General features: G+C 35.5%; 2 protein-coding genes across 2 annotated transcripts; both read left to right on the forward strand.

Moving 5' to 3' along the window:
* Positions 1-6,526: 6,526 nt before the first annotated feature.
* Positions 6,527-8,496, forward strand: LOC142555856 (ethylene-responsive transcription factor RAP2-13-like). The gene has a single exon (XM_075666984.1). It carries the CDS (start codon positions 7,289-7,291, stop codon positions 8,246-8,248), a length of 960 nt encoding a protein of 319 aa, XP_075523099.1. The 5' UTR covers positions 6,527-7,288; the 3' UTR covers positions 8,249-8,496.
* Positions 8,497-13,750: 5,254 nt separating this feature from the next.
* LOC142515041 (uncharacterized) lies at positions 13,751-15,271 on the forward strand. The gene has a single exon (XM_075619781.1). It carries the CDS (start codon positions 13,751-13,753, stop codon positions 15,269-15,271), a length of 1,521 nt encoding a protein of 506 aa, XP_075475896.1.
* The last annotated feature ends 3,582 nt before the right edge of the window (positions 15,272-18,853 follow it).

The following is an 18,853-nucleotide window of genomic DNA, read 5'->3' on the forward strand; positions in this document are numbered from 1 at the left end:
TTAAGTTTCTTATATGATTAAGCCAACTAATATTGACTCGAAACATCCCTAAATTTCTCAATTTATAGGGTCCCATACATGTGATGTCGTGTAGGGAGTCTAGTTTGAAATGCGATATCACACAAGTAAATACTTCAAATAAAGCGACTCTTGAACTGCTACTGAAAATTACAAAATTAAGAGAAAAGTCTACTCTTTTAACATAATATTCCATTTTTATTTTTCAAGAATTATTTTCAAGTTAATTCCCAATAAGTTTTAAATATTTTTAGTTTGCTTCTCTCCAGTATAAATGGCTTGACTGCTTAGAAAACCTGCCTACGCTGCAAAATAGATAATGAAAAATGTAATGAAATCAAACAAGGGAACAATAGACATGTCAAAATGAGTTGGGGGGCAGGCCTCTAAATGGTCAACACAGCCCAACCCACCTTGGGCCGCGGGTTAAGCGGGCCGACCCGTTTATTTTTTCAAGAAAAAAATTCTAAACATATTTTAGTCAAATAGTTTCATAAAATAATTACAAACATTGAAACAAGAAATTAAGAAAGCATATAACATAATCCATAAAAAGTAAAGTGTTTAAACAAACATGAAGATTGAGACATGAAAGAGAATATAAAGTCGAAGAAAGAGACGGTTGTAAATTTTAAAAAATATTATGTTTTCAACAATACACATAATTAGCAAACCTCCGTCGGGTCCACAAAATTTCACTGCAACTCGTCGAACTTCAAACGAAACCACTCTTGAGTTCACAAACAACTGCTATGCTTAAAAATTATTTTAAGATTCATGAATAAAATTTACAAGAATTTCTTCTCTTTTATTTTCTGTATGTATATCTGTAAATTTCTTTTTTTTTTTATTTTCTTTATGTATAATTGTTGTAAGAGTAAGTTATGAATAAATTTGTTCTAAGAGTAAATTATCAATATATTTGTTCTAAGACATGGAGGCACATGAAACTTATTCCAATTTTTATATAAAACTTAAAACTTAAAAATATAAAATTTTATTCTAATTTGGCGGGCCAGCCTGCCCCGTTTGGGCTCGACCCGTCTTGGCCCGCAACCCAAACGGGCACAACCCATTTGGCCTGCCTCCAAACGGGCTGCTATTTTATCAACCCAACTTGTTCAATTTTTATAGCGGGGCACAAGTCTAGGGAACACTAAAAGAAATTCTTTATACAAAAACACATTGTCATATGTTTTTAACAACGGTTTTAGCGGAAACCGTTGTCTTTGAGCTTTTTTTAAGGGTCAATGAACCGTTGTCTATTAGCGTGTTTTTTTGGACAATCGACAACGGTTTTAGAAAGCGTTGTCGATTAGCGTGGTTTTTGGACAAACAACAACAGTTTTGAAAAACGTTGCCATATTTAGCGATGGTTTAAAGTAAAACCGTCGCATGTTTAAAATTAGCGACAGTTTTACAACACCCGTCGCGAAATTTAGCGACGGTTTTGTATAAACCGTCGCGATATTGAGTGACGGTTTTTCTTAAAACCGTCGCTACATTTAGCGACGGTTTAAACAAAAACCGTCGCAATCTCTCTATAAATGACCCCATTTTCGGTCCATTTTCCTCCACAACACTTAAAATTTTTCTCTCTTACACGATTTTATCACTTCACACAACACTTAAATTTTTTTTCTCTTACACGATTTTACTACTTCACAACACTTAAAATTTTTATCTATTACACGATTTTACTACTTCACAACACTTAAATTTTTTCTCTCTTACACGATTTTAGTTTCGATTGTTAGTTTCTTTTAGATCTATTAAATTATTAAAAGAATTTTTTTTTATCTTTCAAAACAAATTAGAGACGGAAATCTGATTAAAGACCATCGCTAAAAGTAGCGACGACAACAACACCCTCAGTTACAACACTTTACACGATTTTACTACTTCACAACACTTAAAATTTTTCTCTCTTACACGATTTTACTACTTCACAACATTTAAAATTTTTCTGTCTTACACGATTTTAGTTTCGACCGTTAGTTTCTTTTAGATTTATTAAATTATTAAAATATTTTTTTATTTTTCGAAACAAATTAGCGACGGAAATCTTGATTAAAGACCACCGCTAAAAGTAGCGATGGTCTTAATTAAGTATTGGTTTTATATGTCGATATGTGTCACGGCAATGTATGCCAACACATTTAATAATGACAACTTAAGAGAAAATATATTATAACTGCTTACAATTCATCGACTCAAAAATGCATATATTATTCCGAGTCCACTTATATGCATAGGATAAGAAAAAATATCGACTTTTTAGTCTATGGAAGTTATTTTACCGAAATATATACATAATTTATCGAAATTTTCGATACGAGGTAACAGTATTAAATTTGAGAATTTTAGATTTATACCAAAATATCAAAATAATATATATATATTAAAAAATACATAATATTTTAAAACAATAAAGTCAATTTTTTTTAAAAAAAAACTATAAAATATTTTTCAATATGAAAAAGATATATACTTAAACTCTATCAAAATCTCGAAATATCGTAACATTTCATTGTGATCGGTAAGTTAACGATAAGACATGCAACTATAATATAATATTAAGGATATATTACAGTTGTGGTGGTGCTTGTTGTCACCGAAACATCATTTAAAATCTTTTTTAACAAATAATTTTAAAATTTATTCAATTTATTGTATATAATAATATTGATAAATAAGTTTAGTAATTCGAATTTAGTGATCCTGAAATAAAAATTTTGGAGCATAGGAAGATTATTTAAACCTGTTGAAAAATTTTCAACGTTGGCTCCTAATTGAAATGAAAATTAATGGAATTGAAAATTTTCAAATTGTATATAACATCAATTAATTATTATCATCATCAACAAAGACATTATTTTGGACGAACTCACGTTTTAGTTAACTAACCAAACCAACTTTCCTGGTTAGGTGAACTCGGTTTTCTGAATTTCAAACATTAAATTTGTGTTTAGATTGATTAATTTTCAATTAACATCATAACTTGATATGTACCAGAGTTAAAATTTGCTTCGATCAATTCAAAATGCGTAGGTCTCTTGTGAGACGGTCTCACGAATCTTTATCTGTGAGACGGGTCAATCCTAACGATATTCACAATAAAAAGTAATACTCTTAGCTTAAAAATTAATATTTTTTAATGGTTGAACCAAATAAAAGATCTGTATCACAAAATACGATCCGTGAGACCATCTCACGTAAGTTTTTGTCATTCAAAATAAATGGATCCCAAATTCAACCCAAACACAACCTCAAATTTTGATTTATTTTCAAGTATTGTGGACATATCTATTTAAGTTTAAATATTGGCTCGAATATTTTCGAATTTGAATCAATTCGAGTACTAGTTTATTTTTATAGTACAAGTATGATATTGTTTCATAATACAAAGATATAATGTAATTGTTCGTACTACTGGCGAGACTTGAAAATTGACTCGATATTTGCTTATCTCGGACGAAGAAAGTATAAAGAAACTATAAAATCTACTTAAATAAATTAGAAAAGTCATCCGCAATCAGCTGGAATCGAACATGAAACCAACAAATCCCAGGACCTCAACCTTCACAACACTAGACTTTTAACTTCGAATGGACAAACAAAACTCTCATAAAAAAATGGAAGCTCAAATCCACCATAAAGATACAAAATTAATGATCTATAATTTAGTTCGAGTTATTTGAAACATTGGAGTATCCTTCACGTTCGAGCTGATCTAAAGTATATTTAGTTTTTGTTAAAAACCTCGGCTGGTGCTTGGAATGACAAATGTTAAATAAAATTTAAAATTTGGTCAACTATTTTTTTATAAAAAAAAATCTTAGTCAGATCTCCTCCATATTTTTCAACTGTTTGGTGTTTAACGAAGAATTTTATTTTATATATTCAGTCAGTTAAAAAATATTATTTTTCTTTTTAAATATGAATCAGTCAACTTGTCTAACAAATTTATAATTGCTGCATTTTATCCTCTTGTTCTTATTTAATTATTTGTATTGATATATATTTAAAATGTCACAAAAACTCTTATAAGACCGTTTCACGACACAAGTTTGTGGGACGGATCTCCGAACTGGTCCAACTTATTAAAGTATATTATTTTTATGTCAAAAATATTACGATTCATGGTAGGTACATATTATGTTGACCCGTTTCATGGAACTAGATACATGAGACTGTCTAATAAGATACTTACTCTACTAACTTAACTTTTTTTAAAATATCTATAATTAAAAATTTTAAATACAATTACATACACATGAAATAACGTTTATCGCGAAATTTCTTCCCTCGGGCTAAACATGATTCACAATTAACGAACACCCAGCAGATTTAATTTAAATTTTCTTTTAAATACAGTTTGGAGTGGAATTACTCATTATATATATATTTGAATTCATTCATCTTCAAAATTTATATTAGTACATCACGTGAAGTTTTGACTAAAATTGTCATTTATTTAATTACATTATTCATTCAATTTATTATTCACCCTCGAAATGGGTACACGTGCCTACATCAATTCCGATGGGATATTTTTATACTATAATAGAATAATTTTGATCTACATTTTAAAGTTTTTTATGGGTAAATTTTTTTTAATTAAAAACCTCGGCTGGTAAAACCATATATTTGTTTATTATGTATACGTACTGCTCGAGTTCATTCATCCAATCTGGTTTCATAAATCCTATATAAAAAAATTTAATCATTTTTAAAAAATGTGAAACCGGTGAACGTGCCCTCGTTGACAAGTCCCCGATTGTGCCGGCATATTTATTAAATCGGTTACATTAATCCATGCGTCAAGTAACAAAATGAAAAAAAAAAACTCTAATTTGTCTTACGTCTTATTTTTGTGATATAGATATTTTATTCGACTAGACTTATAAAAATATTTTTTTTTTAATATCGCAAGTATTTCAAATATATACCAAGATACTGATATGTGAGACAATCTAACTCCAAAATAAATTAAAAAGAGTTAAATGTTAGAGACGAGATTAATGATTTCATATTTTATACATTAAAATAATTTTAATTTCGGTTTTTAAAGGAAATAATAAATTCAAGTCATAAGACCATCCCAATCGTGACTTGGCATAAGGCGAAGCATCTATCTATTCAGCGAGTGGCGCCGGAGATTTAAGATGCTGTCCCATCGAAGATCATGGCGGTAGACGTGAGAACCACGAGGTTTGAGTGTCAGTCCCGCCCAGAGAATAATAGTAGTTTTAACTAATCAAAAATCATTCTGGGTCAAAATAGATAGATTTCAGCAACTTCTTTTCCATGCAAAATCGAATTTTAGTTCACATGAATTTACCCCACTTTTTTCTCGCTAGAATATAATAAGCTTTTCAAAATCTTCTTTCCCTAAATTCAAATTTAATTTAGCTACTGTTTTTCTGTCTTCTTTGCCTGAAGTCAAATTCAATTTTAGTTCACGAGTTTTGAATTTGTTTAAACAATTTTTTTTCACCTCGATCTTGAACATTGCAAAATGTTTGTGAGAACATTGAACTTAGCCCTGGTGCAACTACCTATGCTTAATCTATAATGTCGATGCTTATAATTTGATATTTCTAGAACGACGAGTGTATGAATAATCAACGAGTAAACAAATATTGTAACCAACACAACTTCATGATCATAATCCTCGACATCGTCACAAATTCAAAATCTTGATACTTGAATATAATTTAAGTTATCGGCATAATGAGAAAAGTTTCAGTTCAAGAGGGGTGCCCGACTTTTCTCAAATTAGTTACTTAGTTCTCCGTGAGGGTTTCTAGTTTTACCATCCTAGCTAAATTTTTTGGTCAAAAGTTCAGATACGTCTTCTCTCTCCAAATAAATTGTCCATATTTGGTAAATTAAGAAACTTTTGTTTTCGGAAGATATTAATTCATGACAACGATATTTGAACCAACCAATCAGGTAATTTGAATGATTACGTACAAATTTGTTTCATTAATATTTAAATTAATTTTGCATGCAATTACAATAATAAGATTAAAAAATCCGAACAAAATATCGGGAATGCTAGGAAGAAATGGAAAGTCAATAACAAAAAAAAAAAACATATAAATAATTCTTTGAATAATTTTACGAATTCCTTGAAAATGGAAATAATAATTAATAATATTTTTAATAAAAAGAAATATGAAAACGAAAAGAGAAGCAACGTCGAACGGCACAGCCGAGTGTGAACCCAATGCCTCAAAGTCAACAAACGTAGAAATCCCAGTAAAACGACACCTGCCAATTGAAGCAACTGACAGCTGCCTCCACCTGACACGTGCTCACTACTCATTGGCTAGAGACTACCTGCCAAGATTCTTACGTTGGGCATAGACAAGTTTAAGCTTTTGAATTTTGACGTGGATATTAGTGATGGTAAAATTCATTTTGGATTCGATTAATTTTTAATAACTCATTAATTACGAGTGTGAAAATGAATAGGGGTGGCACCATTATATAATGAGAGGAAGGTGAAAGGATGAAAGATACGGCAGAAAAAGCAAAAGAGAGTGAGTTAAAGAGAGAGACTTCACATTTCTTCTTCTTCTTCTCACTTGCACACACTTCACCTTCTGATTCTTTTCCAACCTTTCCGTATCTACCCCCTTCTGATTCACCCCTTCTTCTACGATCCCTTTCTGTAATTCATCTGTTTTTCAAGGTTTTGATTTATGGGTTTGTTTATTGTTCTTCGATTATGTACATTAATGAACTCTTAAGCAAACTTAGAACAAGATTTCAAGAAAATCCAGGTGTTTTCAGAGCGAGATCTGCTTCTTTTATTCGGTCTTCTGTCGTCAATCAGCGAAAATCTGTTGTTTTTTTAAGTAATTCATATTTATTCTTTTTTTTCCCTATTTGTTATTGATTTAATCATCTTTTGAGGGCTTATTAGTTGTTCCCTCAAATCTGGTTTTAGTTTAGTCACTGGATATAAGGGGTTGTCTGTTTTCAAAATCCACTTATTCTTCCATTTATCAAGAAAAATAACCAAAAAAATTTGTTTGTTTGTTTGTTTTTTTTTTTTTTCATATTCATTCGTTGGGTTATTCCTCCTTTTTTTTTTTCAAAAAAATTGCATCTTTGTTCATATTTTTCTGTGTGTTGGTAAAATAGAACCTGTTCTTTAATTTTACGTAAGAAACAGGTCTTTTTTATTTAATTTATTTTTTTATAAAATATTTTTAGATCAAAGGAAAAAAAACAAACAAATTTAATTGCAGCTGCAATGGATTTTTGGGACGATGCAGCAGCGACTGTAGAGCCCTTTAGGGGTGATGAGTTGATGGAAGCACTTGAACCTTTTATGAAAAGTTCTTCCTCAATTCTGTCTTCTTCCTCTTCTTTCCCAAATCATCCTTCGAATTCTTCTTTTTATTCTAATAATTGTTCTACTTTAACTAATGACAACTGTTACTATGATTCCACCTCCAGTTCGTATTCCTACCATTCTCGCTTCCCCTCCGACCAGTTTGACTATCCAGAGAATGGGCTGTCAGCGGCCCATATTTGTCCAATGGGGTTAACCGAACAGTATCCCTCTATTGGACTCAACCCAATAAGTGCAGCACAAATGGAGGACATACAATCCCAAATGTCATCTAGTCTATATCAGGCCCCGTTCCAGGCCCAAGATGTGATGATTCCTGGACCAAGTCCAGTTTCTATGAACCAAGTGGGTGCCACACCCCCAAAGCCCACGAAGCTCTATAGGGGAGTGAGACAACGTCACTGGGGAAAATGGGTGGCGGAGATCCGTTTACCGAAGAACCGTTCGCGGTTGTGGCTTGGCACCTTTGACACAGCGGAGGAGGCGGCCCTGGCTTATGACAAGGCGGCGTACAAGCTGAGAGGAGACCACGCGAAACTCAACTTTCCACATCTTCGCCACAATGGGTCCCTTATCGGTGGGAATTTCGGGGAGTACCAGCCTCTCCAGGCAAGCGTCGACGCCAAGCTGGAAACCATCTGCCAGAGCCTTGCAGAAGACAGTAAAATTGATACCAAGAAATCAAAGAGTTCCAGGACCAAGAAGGCGGTTGCTGCGGCGGCGGAGAGTGATGAGTCCGGTGGGTCATCCGTATCGGATCTGATGTTTCAGAGATTTACGGAGGAGGGGCAACCCGGTTGGGAGATGGGCTACTTGGACAAGTACATTTCATATGAGATTGATCGGGATTCATTATAAATTCGGAAAAGTTGGGTCTTTTTTTTAAAAAAGTCGAGTTTATCTTAGTATTTCATTTTGTCTGTAGAAAGGGTGCTCCTGCAATGAAGTTTTTGGCATTTGCAGGGGCTGTTCCTTTTGAATAATTCTTTATGTTTAAAGATTGTTCTAATGGTGTGTTAGGATCTGTTTATGTTGTCGGGTCAGGGTTCTGTTTTCTGTGTTTGTTATTTTCTATCATTATATGCATTCATTGTATTAGATTAGATGCAGCGGCAAACTTGTTTACTTTCCTTGTGGCTTTAAACTCAATACGATGAGCGAGTTTAACAACAGCATTAGTCCGGTGTGCAGATCAGACGGAGTTGGACAATCACAATGGGCGGATATGTATGTTTAAAGACGGACCATAATGCTTCTACATGCACACGTTCTATACTTAACCGTTGCATTGATTGAAGATACTAACTCAAGTAAAAATTTTGCTAGTAAAAAAGAGGAAGTTATTCAAACACAATAACAGCCTAATGCCTATTATCAAGTTCCATGGGTATAATCTAACTAACTATGCCGTCGGTTTTTAGATAAAATAACCTGAAAAAATTCAATTTTACTAATTATAAGCAAGTTCAACGCTACAGAGGGTTTTGTAAGCCAAAACCATTGCGAGCCAGATGATGTGCTCCTACGTTCGCCGATCTCTTCAAATGCTTTATAGATTGGAATCTTTGGTCTTGATCATTTACCTGATTTCTAGTATTAAAACACCATCCGGACCCAAATCATCTTCAATCTGATTTCCTCTTTGAATTTCTTGGGAAGAGTCTGAATAGATGTAAATATTTGAGAATCCCATGGTTGATAATAAATCGAGACCAAGTCGAATACCTAATAGTACCCTTGTTTTAACTGAACCTGGAAGTCGATGGATCGTTGGCACCTACCACACCACCTAGATGATATCTAACCACTGCCCCAGCATTAAACAAATTCTTAACCCCATCAAAGCCAGCATCAACATCCAGCGTAAGCTGTGAAACTCTTGGTGCTTTCCAAATCTGCTCTGAGGAACATTCACCTGTAGAATGCACATTATGATACACTTCGTTAGCATTCTGATGGGCTTCCAGCAGTGAATGTGCCCAATCAATGTTAATAACTCCTTGTTATCTCTCGTTGCCACGAGCTCTTTTGCAAGACTCCATCCAAACTGCCTATGCCATGATAGCAAAAAGTTCCACATCCTCTTGCCTCAACTCTTTACCAAGAACCAGTACACAATCCATAAATATGGCCGCACACATTCTGCATAAGTGAGCCCAGAAAATCGACTTTTTCCATACATGTCTCACTTCATGACAGAAAATCAGACAATGGCTGGTGGTTGGTACAAATAAATTACACATAGGACAATACCATGGGTAGAAATGTGCTTCGAAAATAAGTCGGCTGTAGGCAGAAAATCTCGTGAAGCTTTCCACATAAAAATGCAACCTTGGGCGGAATAAAAAGTCTCCAAAAAAGCTTCCACCACTCTTGTTTAGGATGGGATGATTGAAATTACGGAGGATCCTGGCTCCACCTCCAGAAGGTATCCTGACATGACAGTACATGTCCTATTCGACCACCTCTTCTAATATCTTATATCCTCACAGCCCCGTCGATTTAAAGGGATATCCAAAATTGCTTCAGCAACGAAAGGTGGGAACTTATATATCACATCTACTTCATTCCAGCTACTCTCATTTGTTATAAAGGTGGACACACATCATTGACACGACTCTTAAATCCCGGAAGGCTAGGTATCCACGGGTCAGATATAATAGAAATAGACTTCCCATCACCCACTTTTGAGCATAAATGGCTTTTGGAGGAGGATTTTGAAAACTCTTTCAAGCAAAGTTGGGATATACCGAGTGTTAATTCCAGTCCTCCAGCCAAGTTAGTCCAGTGTAGTGAGGATCTCAAGAAATGGGCTGGAAATCGCTTCAATAAATTGAGGCATAAAATTAAGAACGTGAGGGAAGAGCTTAACAGACTAATGGGGTCAATCCATGTCAAAGAAATTGAAAAATTAACCAATCAAGAAGAAACCCACTGGAAACAAAGAGCATGGGTTAACTGGCTGAATCACGGGGATTGCAACAATAATTCTTTCATGCTACAGTCTCAATTCGTCGTCAAACAAATTTTATTAATGGACTTTTCATTTCTAATGGGGAGTCACATAATGATGAGTGCAACATGGCTGCAATTACTACCTAATATTTTACTACTTTATTCTCTTTCTCTATTCTATACAAGATATTAAGGTAGTGTTTAACTTCTTTGAAGACAGTGGTGGAGGATAACATGAATGATTCATTATGTGAACCGTTCACAGTGGATGAGATACGCAAGGCAGTGTTTGACATGCATTCTTCCAAAAGCTCCGGGGCCAGATGAGTTTATAACCTTATTCTATCAAAAATTATGGCCTGACATTTGAACTGATATTATTTCAGCAGCGTTATCTATTCTTAATGATCAGAGAGACCTAAAAGATTGGAATGCTACTATCATTACCGTTATCCCAAAAGTCAAGGAGCCATCAACTTTGAAGGGCTTTGGGCTAATTAACCTCTGCAACACATGCTACAAAATTGTGGCTCGTGCCAGGGTGGATTTGATAATGAGCTGTGTGACTTCTGTTTCATATTCTTTTCGGTTAAATAATTCAATGTATGAAGTCATTCATCCCACAAGAGACTTACGACAAGGAGATCCCCGATCTCCTTATTTGTTTGTTATATGTGCACAAGGTAACGACGATTATTTAACGGCGCGAATATTGCGGCCACTAGCCCAGTTATTTCACACATTTTCTTTGCTAATGACAGTTTGGTTTTCTTAAGGGCCACAAAGGAAGATTGTTTGCAGGTACATAGCTGTCTGCAGAGTTATACCAAAGCCTCAGGACAGCTGATTAACTACGATAACCAGGGCTCACTTTTAGCCCGAGTACCTCATATCAGACTGTTGATGAAATAAAAAATGTGCTTTCTATGGAGGTAGTAAAGGGTCATGATCTGTATCTAGGATTGCGTAGTTTTTCTTTGCGAAGTAGATGACTTCAATTTGCATATATTCACGAGAGGATTTTTTAAAAATATACAGGGCTGGAACTCTAAATTTTTTCTATGGCAGTCGCGAAATACTCATCAAATCAGTGATGCAACCGATCTCTTCTTATGCGATGTCGCGTTTTGAACTACTAGTGACTATTTGTAAGGAAATTGAACACATGTGAGCAAAATTTTGTTGGAATGACAACAGAGAAAAGAAAGGTAAGCATTGGCTAAAATGGACTGATCTTTGTAAGCCGAAATGTATTGGAAGATTGGGTTTTCGCAAACTAACACCCTCCAATAAAGCCCTCCTAGCCAAACATGTTTGTCCAGTACTAGTACTCTAACTCATTGATGGTTAAAGTTCTTAAAGCTAGACATTTTAGAAACTCAGACATCGTGGTTGCTTGTTCAGGTTGCAATCCATCTTATGTATGTAGATCTATTTTTTGGGGCTGTGATCTTATGAAAAGGGGAATGTGTTGGAGAGTTGGGAATGAACAGAATATCATGGCTAGTTCGGAATCATGGAACCCACTGGATTTAATGCTCTAACATATCCTGATCTTAAAGTGTGTTGAGATGCAATAATTGTTCATATTGGGTAGAGCAATCGAACCATGACAATTTGGTTGTTTTGCAGTTTAAAATATTTGAATTGCATAATTACCACTAGTTATAATTTTTGGTAAAACGTCAAACACGCGGTCATACAATTGTTATCAAAGCTAAGGTCATAAGTTCGATTTTCATTGATTGCAAAGAGTGCAATTAGTGTGAGGGAGATGGTCTTGTTGGGTAGAGCGATCGGAACATGATGCTTGGGCTGCTATTCGGTTTAAAATATTTGAGTTGAATAATTACCGACAGCTATAATTTTGGATAAAGCGGCAAGCGCTCGAACCTACAAAGTGGTTGATCTTATCATGAGTATATGCACTTGGAAGGAGTCTAACATTCGACATATCTTTTCTTTATATGACAATGAAGCCACTATTAATATTCCACCGAATCGGCAGGGCTGTGAGGACATCAGGTTTTGGCATGTTAATATGAACGATATGTATTCTGTCGAGTCAGGTAATGTTTGGATATGAATAATTTGGCTCCTCCCCCATTTCAGTTTTCTTATCCGATGCATTGGTGGTGGAAATTTATTTGGCAATTACATCTACCACCTAAAATTCAGATCTTTAATTATGTGTAAAGCTTTTGAAGACTGTCTCCCAACCGCAACAAATTTGAAACCGCATCATGTTCCGACTATGGTATTTTCCCTTGTGCAAGCTTGATTATGCTACAACGAGCCATTGTCTTATATTTGTCAGTTTGTTCGAAATGCTTGGGAAAATACCTCCTTTTTGGGGATTATTGACAAGGCATCGACAAATACCTTTTATTGAATGTGGGATGTTGTAATTAAGCTTTTGAAGAAAGTTGAGTTTGAGTTGTTTGTTACATTATTATGGGCTGTAAGGATTGAATTTTGTAAGATGGTGCACTCTACTTCTCAATAGATCAAGGATATCAATGTGGGGTGGGCAACATCTTTTTTGAATGGTTTTCGACGTGCAAGTCTATTGTGTCAACTGATGCAACACCCGCTGTAGTCATGCTCAGAACATCGCTTGCAGCTGACTTTTTGCCAAATCAGTCGAGGCTTGATGTTGATCCAAGCTGTGATGATTCCAGATATTTATGCAGCGTTGGGACAGTTTTAAGGAATAGTTAAGGCTTGATTATAGGTGCAAAGGCAGAATTGATTCATAATCAAGGATCGGTGACCGGAGCGGAACTGACAGCTATCCGATTTGGTGTGGATTTTTGTCGTCAACTTGACTGCTCTAACGTTTGTAATTTCTCGGACTCTCTTCAGACGGTTAATGCATCAAATTGCCATGTAGAGGAATTAAGGATTGTTGGTGCTATAGCTTTGGAAATTTGTTCAATTCCCTGACCTCCAGCTTTCCTATAGCTAAAGCGTATGAAAAAGACGGCTAATGGAGTAGCCCATCTTGTAGCTCGGCAAGCTCTTGTGTTGTCCATGACTTTCGAGTGATTTGATGGTGAATTTCCACCATAGTTATTGAACATCGTAAAACTTGATGTAAAGTCTTCGTTTAATTATTGAAGGAGAAATTAAAAAAGAAAATAAAAGAAATGGATTTATTAAAATTAATCTGCCCATTGTTAGTCTCGCCGCTTTCCGGGGCTCGGTCACAGAAGAGAAAAAACTCGATGAAGGAATAATGAGATTTTATAGATCGCGTTTTCATTTCTCTATTACTGTGGATTGCGTTTTCATTCCCTACATTTAATTTCTCCAATTTTTCGACCCCATCTCAATAATTTTGCCGACAGTTTCCGCAGCTGCCATCATGTTGGTACGTATGAAGTAGTGTTAGAGCTAGTCCAGATGAACTGTGTTAGCAAGAGATTCAATGTCCAATTGAAGCAATCTATATCCTTTAGCGATGATAACGAAGAAGTAGTCGAGATCAAATCATCGGCAGAGAAGCCTGGAAGACCACCGCGAGCACTCAAGATACGCAGGTTGCAAGAATTGAACAAAAATCTGCCGATGATCGAAGAGTCAAGCTCTCAATCCCAACAAAGAATCGAGTTAAATCTCTCCACGCTCGTCAGGTTTGGCCCCTTGTATGACACCGATATTCCATTCCATCAATCGGCCTCCAAGAAACAGGCGTGGCAGCATCTTCTGGGAACGACTCCCCAAGAAAATGAATCAGAAGTCTTCAGCACCTACATAGCTGCAGTTAGAAGAGTGCAAGAGGAAGCACGCGAGGCTTACGATGATGACCTTGTAGAAGTCAAAAGGTCTGATTTCCGTTTGATTATGGTGCTGGACGGTTGCTTTTTCCTCCAATTGGCTCTATGTATTCTTGGAGGTCCTGAGCCATTGGGATATCCCCAGAATCACGTAATCTTCGGCATACGGGAACTGAAGAACAGCATCAAGATTTGGTCTCGCTCAATGTTCTTCGTGGGCAATCAAATCCCAGTTTCTGTTCTCCAGGAACTGATGAAACAAAGCTTCTTCCAAAATGTTATAAAAAATGGGACATGGGATCCACCTCCTCCCCCATCGAGTTGGTCAAAGAGGGTCCTGTACGAACAACTCGTGTTGCCTTCACTAGGACAAAAAATGACTCGTTTCAATTCTTTGTTTCGAGGACTTCCTTTTTGTGGCGAAAGGAATATGCCATCTGCAAGAAGGATAGTCACGGATGCGCATCACCGCCCTTGTGATGTGATCCAGGCAATCCGTAACCTAGTTCTTGGTCCTGAACCTGAACGGGATGAATCAGATGACGACGATGATTTTGATTTAGAAGCCAATGGGTGGAACACTAGTGCTGCTGTAGATGATCAAAGAAGAATTATGAAAGCTACCAAGTTGAGACAGAAAGGTATCAAAATCAAACAGATAATTAGCAAGGATGGTCGAAACGCGGGGAGCAGAGGAATTTACTTCAAAGAAAGCTTTTTTGGCGCTTGTCTGTACTTGGCTCCCATAAAAGTCACAGTTGATACAGAGATCATTCTTCAAGCTTTAAAAAGTTATGAGATCGATCAGCCTTCGATAGGCAAACATCAACGAGAGGTTTGCTCTTACATTCGGTTTATGAGTGAAATTATTCGCACACCGAAAGACGTCCAACTTCTTGCCAAGGAAGGAGTTATTCTTGGAACTCAACAAAATAGAGATAAGTTGCCCGGAATATTGAGAAGGCTCGGAAGCGAGGACGTTACCAAGCATCTCTATTTTGTGAAGCTCCAAATCAGTGATTACTCTGGCCCCGAATGGCAGGGAAGGCTAAAGAAACTTCTAAGCGTGGTTGTGTTTCTTACATTGGTTCAAACAGTTTATGCAATGCTCAATTATCATCGCCCTTCATCCAAAAATGGTAACTAGTTATTTGCTAGAGCGCAAGACTCCCAGAATAATAAATATTTTGTTTTTTTAAATTGGTTGGGATGGAAGATTTGCTGTGAAAGATAGGTGTAATTCGTTCTTATGTGTAATATTTTGTGTTATCTGTCTGTAGTAGACTAGTCCACGTATTCGTGATTCTGTAGGGATTTATTGATGCAATTCAATTTTTAGTTCTCGCTGGCTATTTTTGTAGCAGGAGGTCGAAGATATCATGAATCCTTTAGACGAATCAACTACAATATCCGTATCTATCGTAATAAATAATTTTTTGATATAAAAAATAATATTTTTTGTATAAATAATAATATTTTTTCATAGATAAACTAAATAAGAGATCCGTCTTACATATCACAAAATTAATTCATGAGATCGTCTTACTAAATTTTTCGTTTTTTTGTAGACGTGGGCAATAAGAGGTTTAAGTGAGAGGGTCACGACGCAAGGAATTTTTTGAAATACTAACGTATACAAGATCTGATTTGTGAGTAATTCTTTCATTTTTATATAATTAGTTTAGAAAAGTTTTGATAATCCATCATTTATTAAATGTACTCTGCTTTTATTTTTTGTATGTTGGTTTATATTTTTTTTTATCAAACTAGTCTAAAATACGTGCTATGCACATTTACACTAATTAAATCTAGTATAAATTAAAAAATATATATCTATAATTAAAATTCAATCTTAAGTATTTATGTTATTAACAGATGATAATAAACATAACACATATAGAACAATATATATTAAAACAATTTTTTTAAAAAAATGTTTATCCATCCACAAACCATACATTAGGAAAAGTAACAAAAATGAGAAAAAGAAAAAAATGAACAATTTAGATGTAGATGAAATGTCAACTAATAATTAGACTATTTGTAGCTAGAAACTATTGGATATTGAATTTATCCTTTTATTTTATTTAAATTAATTTTAATTATATGATGATAACTGAAGACTTGGTTTATTACTAATAAATAAGAATATAATAAAAAAATCGACCAAGTGTTCAGATTCTTTTCATTTTTAGGTAAAATTTCTTAAGAGTATTCTAATTGTAATTATTTTTTTCCAACATGAAGAATTCACCATTATCAGTAATTAAATTATATGATGATAAATCGAGGGTTTTGAGAGTGTCCACACTATAATGTAGCGGTTTTAGAAAATAGATCAAAATATTACCTTTCTTTTAGAAGACAGACCAATATAGCTTTTATTTTACTAACCTGTGAAGAAAAATAGATGATGTAAATTTTACGAAAATAAATCTAAAATAACATAGAACTAATTAAATTAAAAGCATGAAATTGTTATTCATAGCAATTTGTCTCTTCCAATTTTGTTTAGATAATAGTTTCAGTTGGATAATATTTAAATTTTTTATATATAATAATTCATTTACTTTATGTAGTATTATCCTAAGCACTTGCTCATCACCTATTGATGATACTTTGGAAAGGGCTCGGGTCATTCTTGGACTCGGGCGGAAAGAGAAAACTTACACGAGTCAAATTTCAATTTGGTGCAAAGAGTAGAGCATGAGTAAAATTTAGACATGGTACTCCAGCCCGACAAGGGTGACCAGGGTACTCCAGCCCGACCAGGGTACCTTCGCCGGACCAGGGTCCTCCAGCCCGACTAGGGTACTTTCGCCCGACCAGGGTACTTCAGTCCGACCAAGGTACTTTCGTCCGACTGGGGTGACCAAGGTACTCCAGCCCGACCAGAGTACTTTCACACGACCAGTACGGGTCACCATGCATCATTAGCATGATAATCAGTGCCCATGACGAAACCCGAATAGTATGGGTCGCCATGCTTATTAACAGATGACATGGCATGGGCAGTTGTCAGAGTACAGGGTATGTGCAGTTGTCAAATGACAGGGCATGGACAACTGTCTAATCAGGAACAATGTTCATGCACTATAATCGAGGTCATATTTTTCCCTATAAATACCTAGGTTTGCTCATTTAAACGAACATTGCAATCTACTGCATTCAATAAATTCTCTCTCTACTTCGTGAACCTTGTACTGACTTGAGCGTCGGAGTGGCTACGCCGGAAACCCTTCTGGCGCCCCACTGACATTATCTTGTTGAGTTTGTGTAGATTGTCTGACCCAGGGTCAACCCACCCGGGTAGACTAGTCCAGGACGGACCACCCGGGCAGACCAGTCCAGAACAGAGCATGTGGTGACCCGGACGCTAATCATGTTCTTAATCATCATTGGGACTAATAAATCAATTATAATAACCAGGGTCTAATTTTTTTTTTTTAAAAAAAAATAATGCGGAACGTAGTGACATAAAAACATATATACATCTCAGTATATAAAAGTACCAATTCTGTACCACATACATTTATTTAATTAAGGTTTAACGGCTAATATCAAGTGTCCAACCCTATCTCTAATCCAAGTCCAGGAGCCGCCACTCTAATCACGATCCCTCTCTTTATCTCCGTGACCCTGAACCTGTCCCACCTGCTGTCATGTACACATACAGACAAGACAACAGCCGGATAATTCCGGTGAGAATATAATCCCAGTATAAATCAACGAAATATGCAATCATATAAACAAATATAAAGCATGTAACAGGTAACAACAATATGTATCAAAATCTGAAACATAACTAATATCAAACTGTCGACAATACTCGTAGCTACACAATTTAGACTAGACTCAATCCTAGTCTAGGGATCCCGATTTCCAGAAGTTGGCATTCCTATATCGACCAACAGTAATAGAAAAGACTCCAGTTCTATCCACGTCGATAAGGTATCGATCTCCAGAAATAGAAAAAGGTCTGATTCTATCCACACCGATATGGTATCGATCACCAGTAATAGAAGGAACTATAATTCTATCCACACCGATATAATATCGATCACCAGTAATAGAAGAAGCTTCAATTCTATCCACACCGATACGACATCGATCAACAGTAATAGAAGAAACCCAAATTCTATCCACATCGATAGCCAATCATCCGGTGACAGACTTTGGCACTATCGCCAATACACTATCTTGTGACATCGTGCAATGTGCTCGTGGCGATCCCGCCACTATCAGGCACTTCTGTCACAAGATTACTCGTCTAATACCTGCTATCTATAAATCAAGAGAACAAGTACATCAATCAAAGTAATGCAAATATCAATGCAACAAAATAAAGTATGTGATTTGGGGAAACTCAAGTCTAAACCGACTTAAGTCGATCTCCCGATATCACATTGACTTATACCTTTCGTTTGTAGTCTCGGTCTGAATCAATATCAGTTCTGAACTCAAGACTGTCTCTGTAAATCTGAAACGACATATTGAGAATCATAATAGCAATATTCCATTCTCAATTCAACACTGAATCTGATTAATCCGGATTTAATTCAAATAACAGCATAACGGCACAATCTCAGTATCCCCGTCAATACCATATCAACAGACATCAATTACAAATCATAACCCATATCCGATACAATTTGTAATCCATTCATAATCCAAATATGTCCGATTTCAGATCAATATAATCAAAAAATCATAACAATTCCATAATCAG

The sequence above is a fragment of the Primulina tabacum genome, chromosome 1, assembly GCF_025594145.1.
Source record: "Primulina tabacum isolate GXHZ01 chromosome 1, ASM2559414v2, whole genome shotgun sequence".
In the NCBI taxonomy this organism is placed as follows: Eukaryota; Viridiplantae; Streptophyta; class Magnoliopsida; order Lamiales; family Gesneriaceae; genus Primulina; species Primulina tabacum.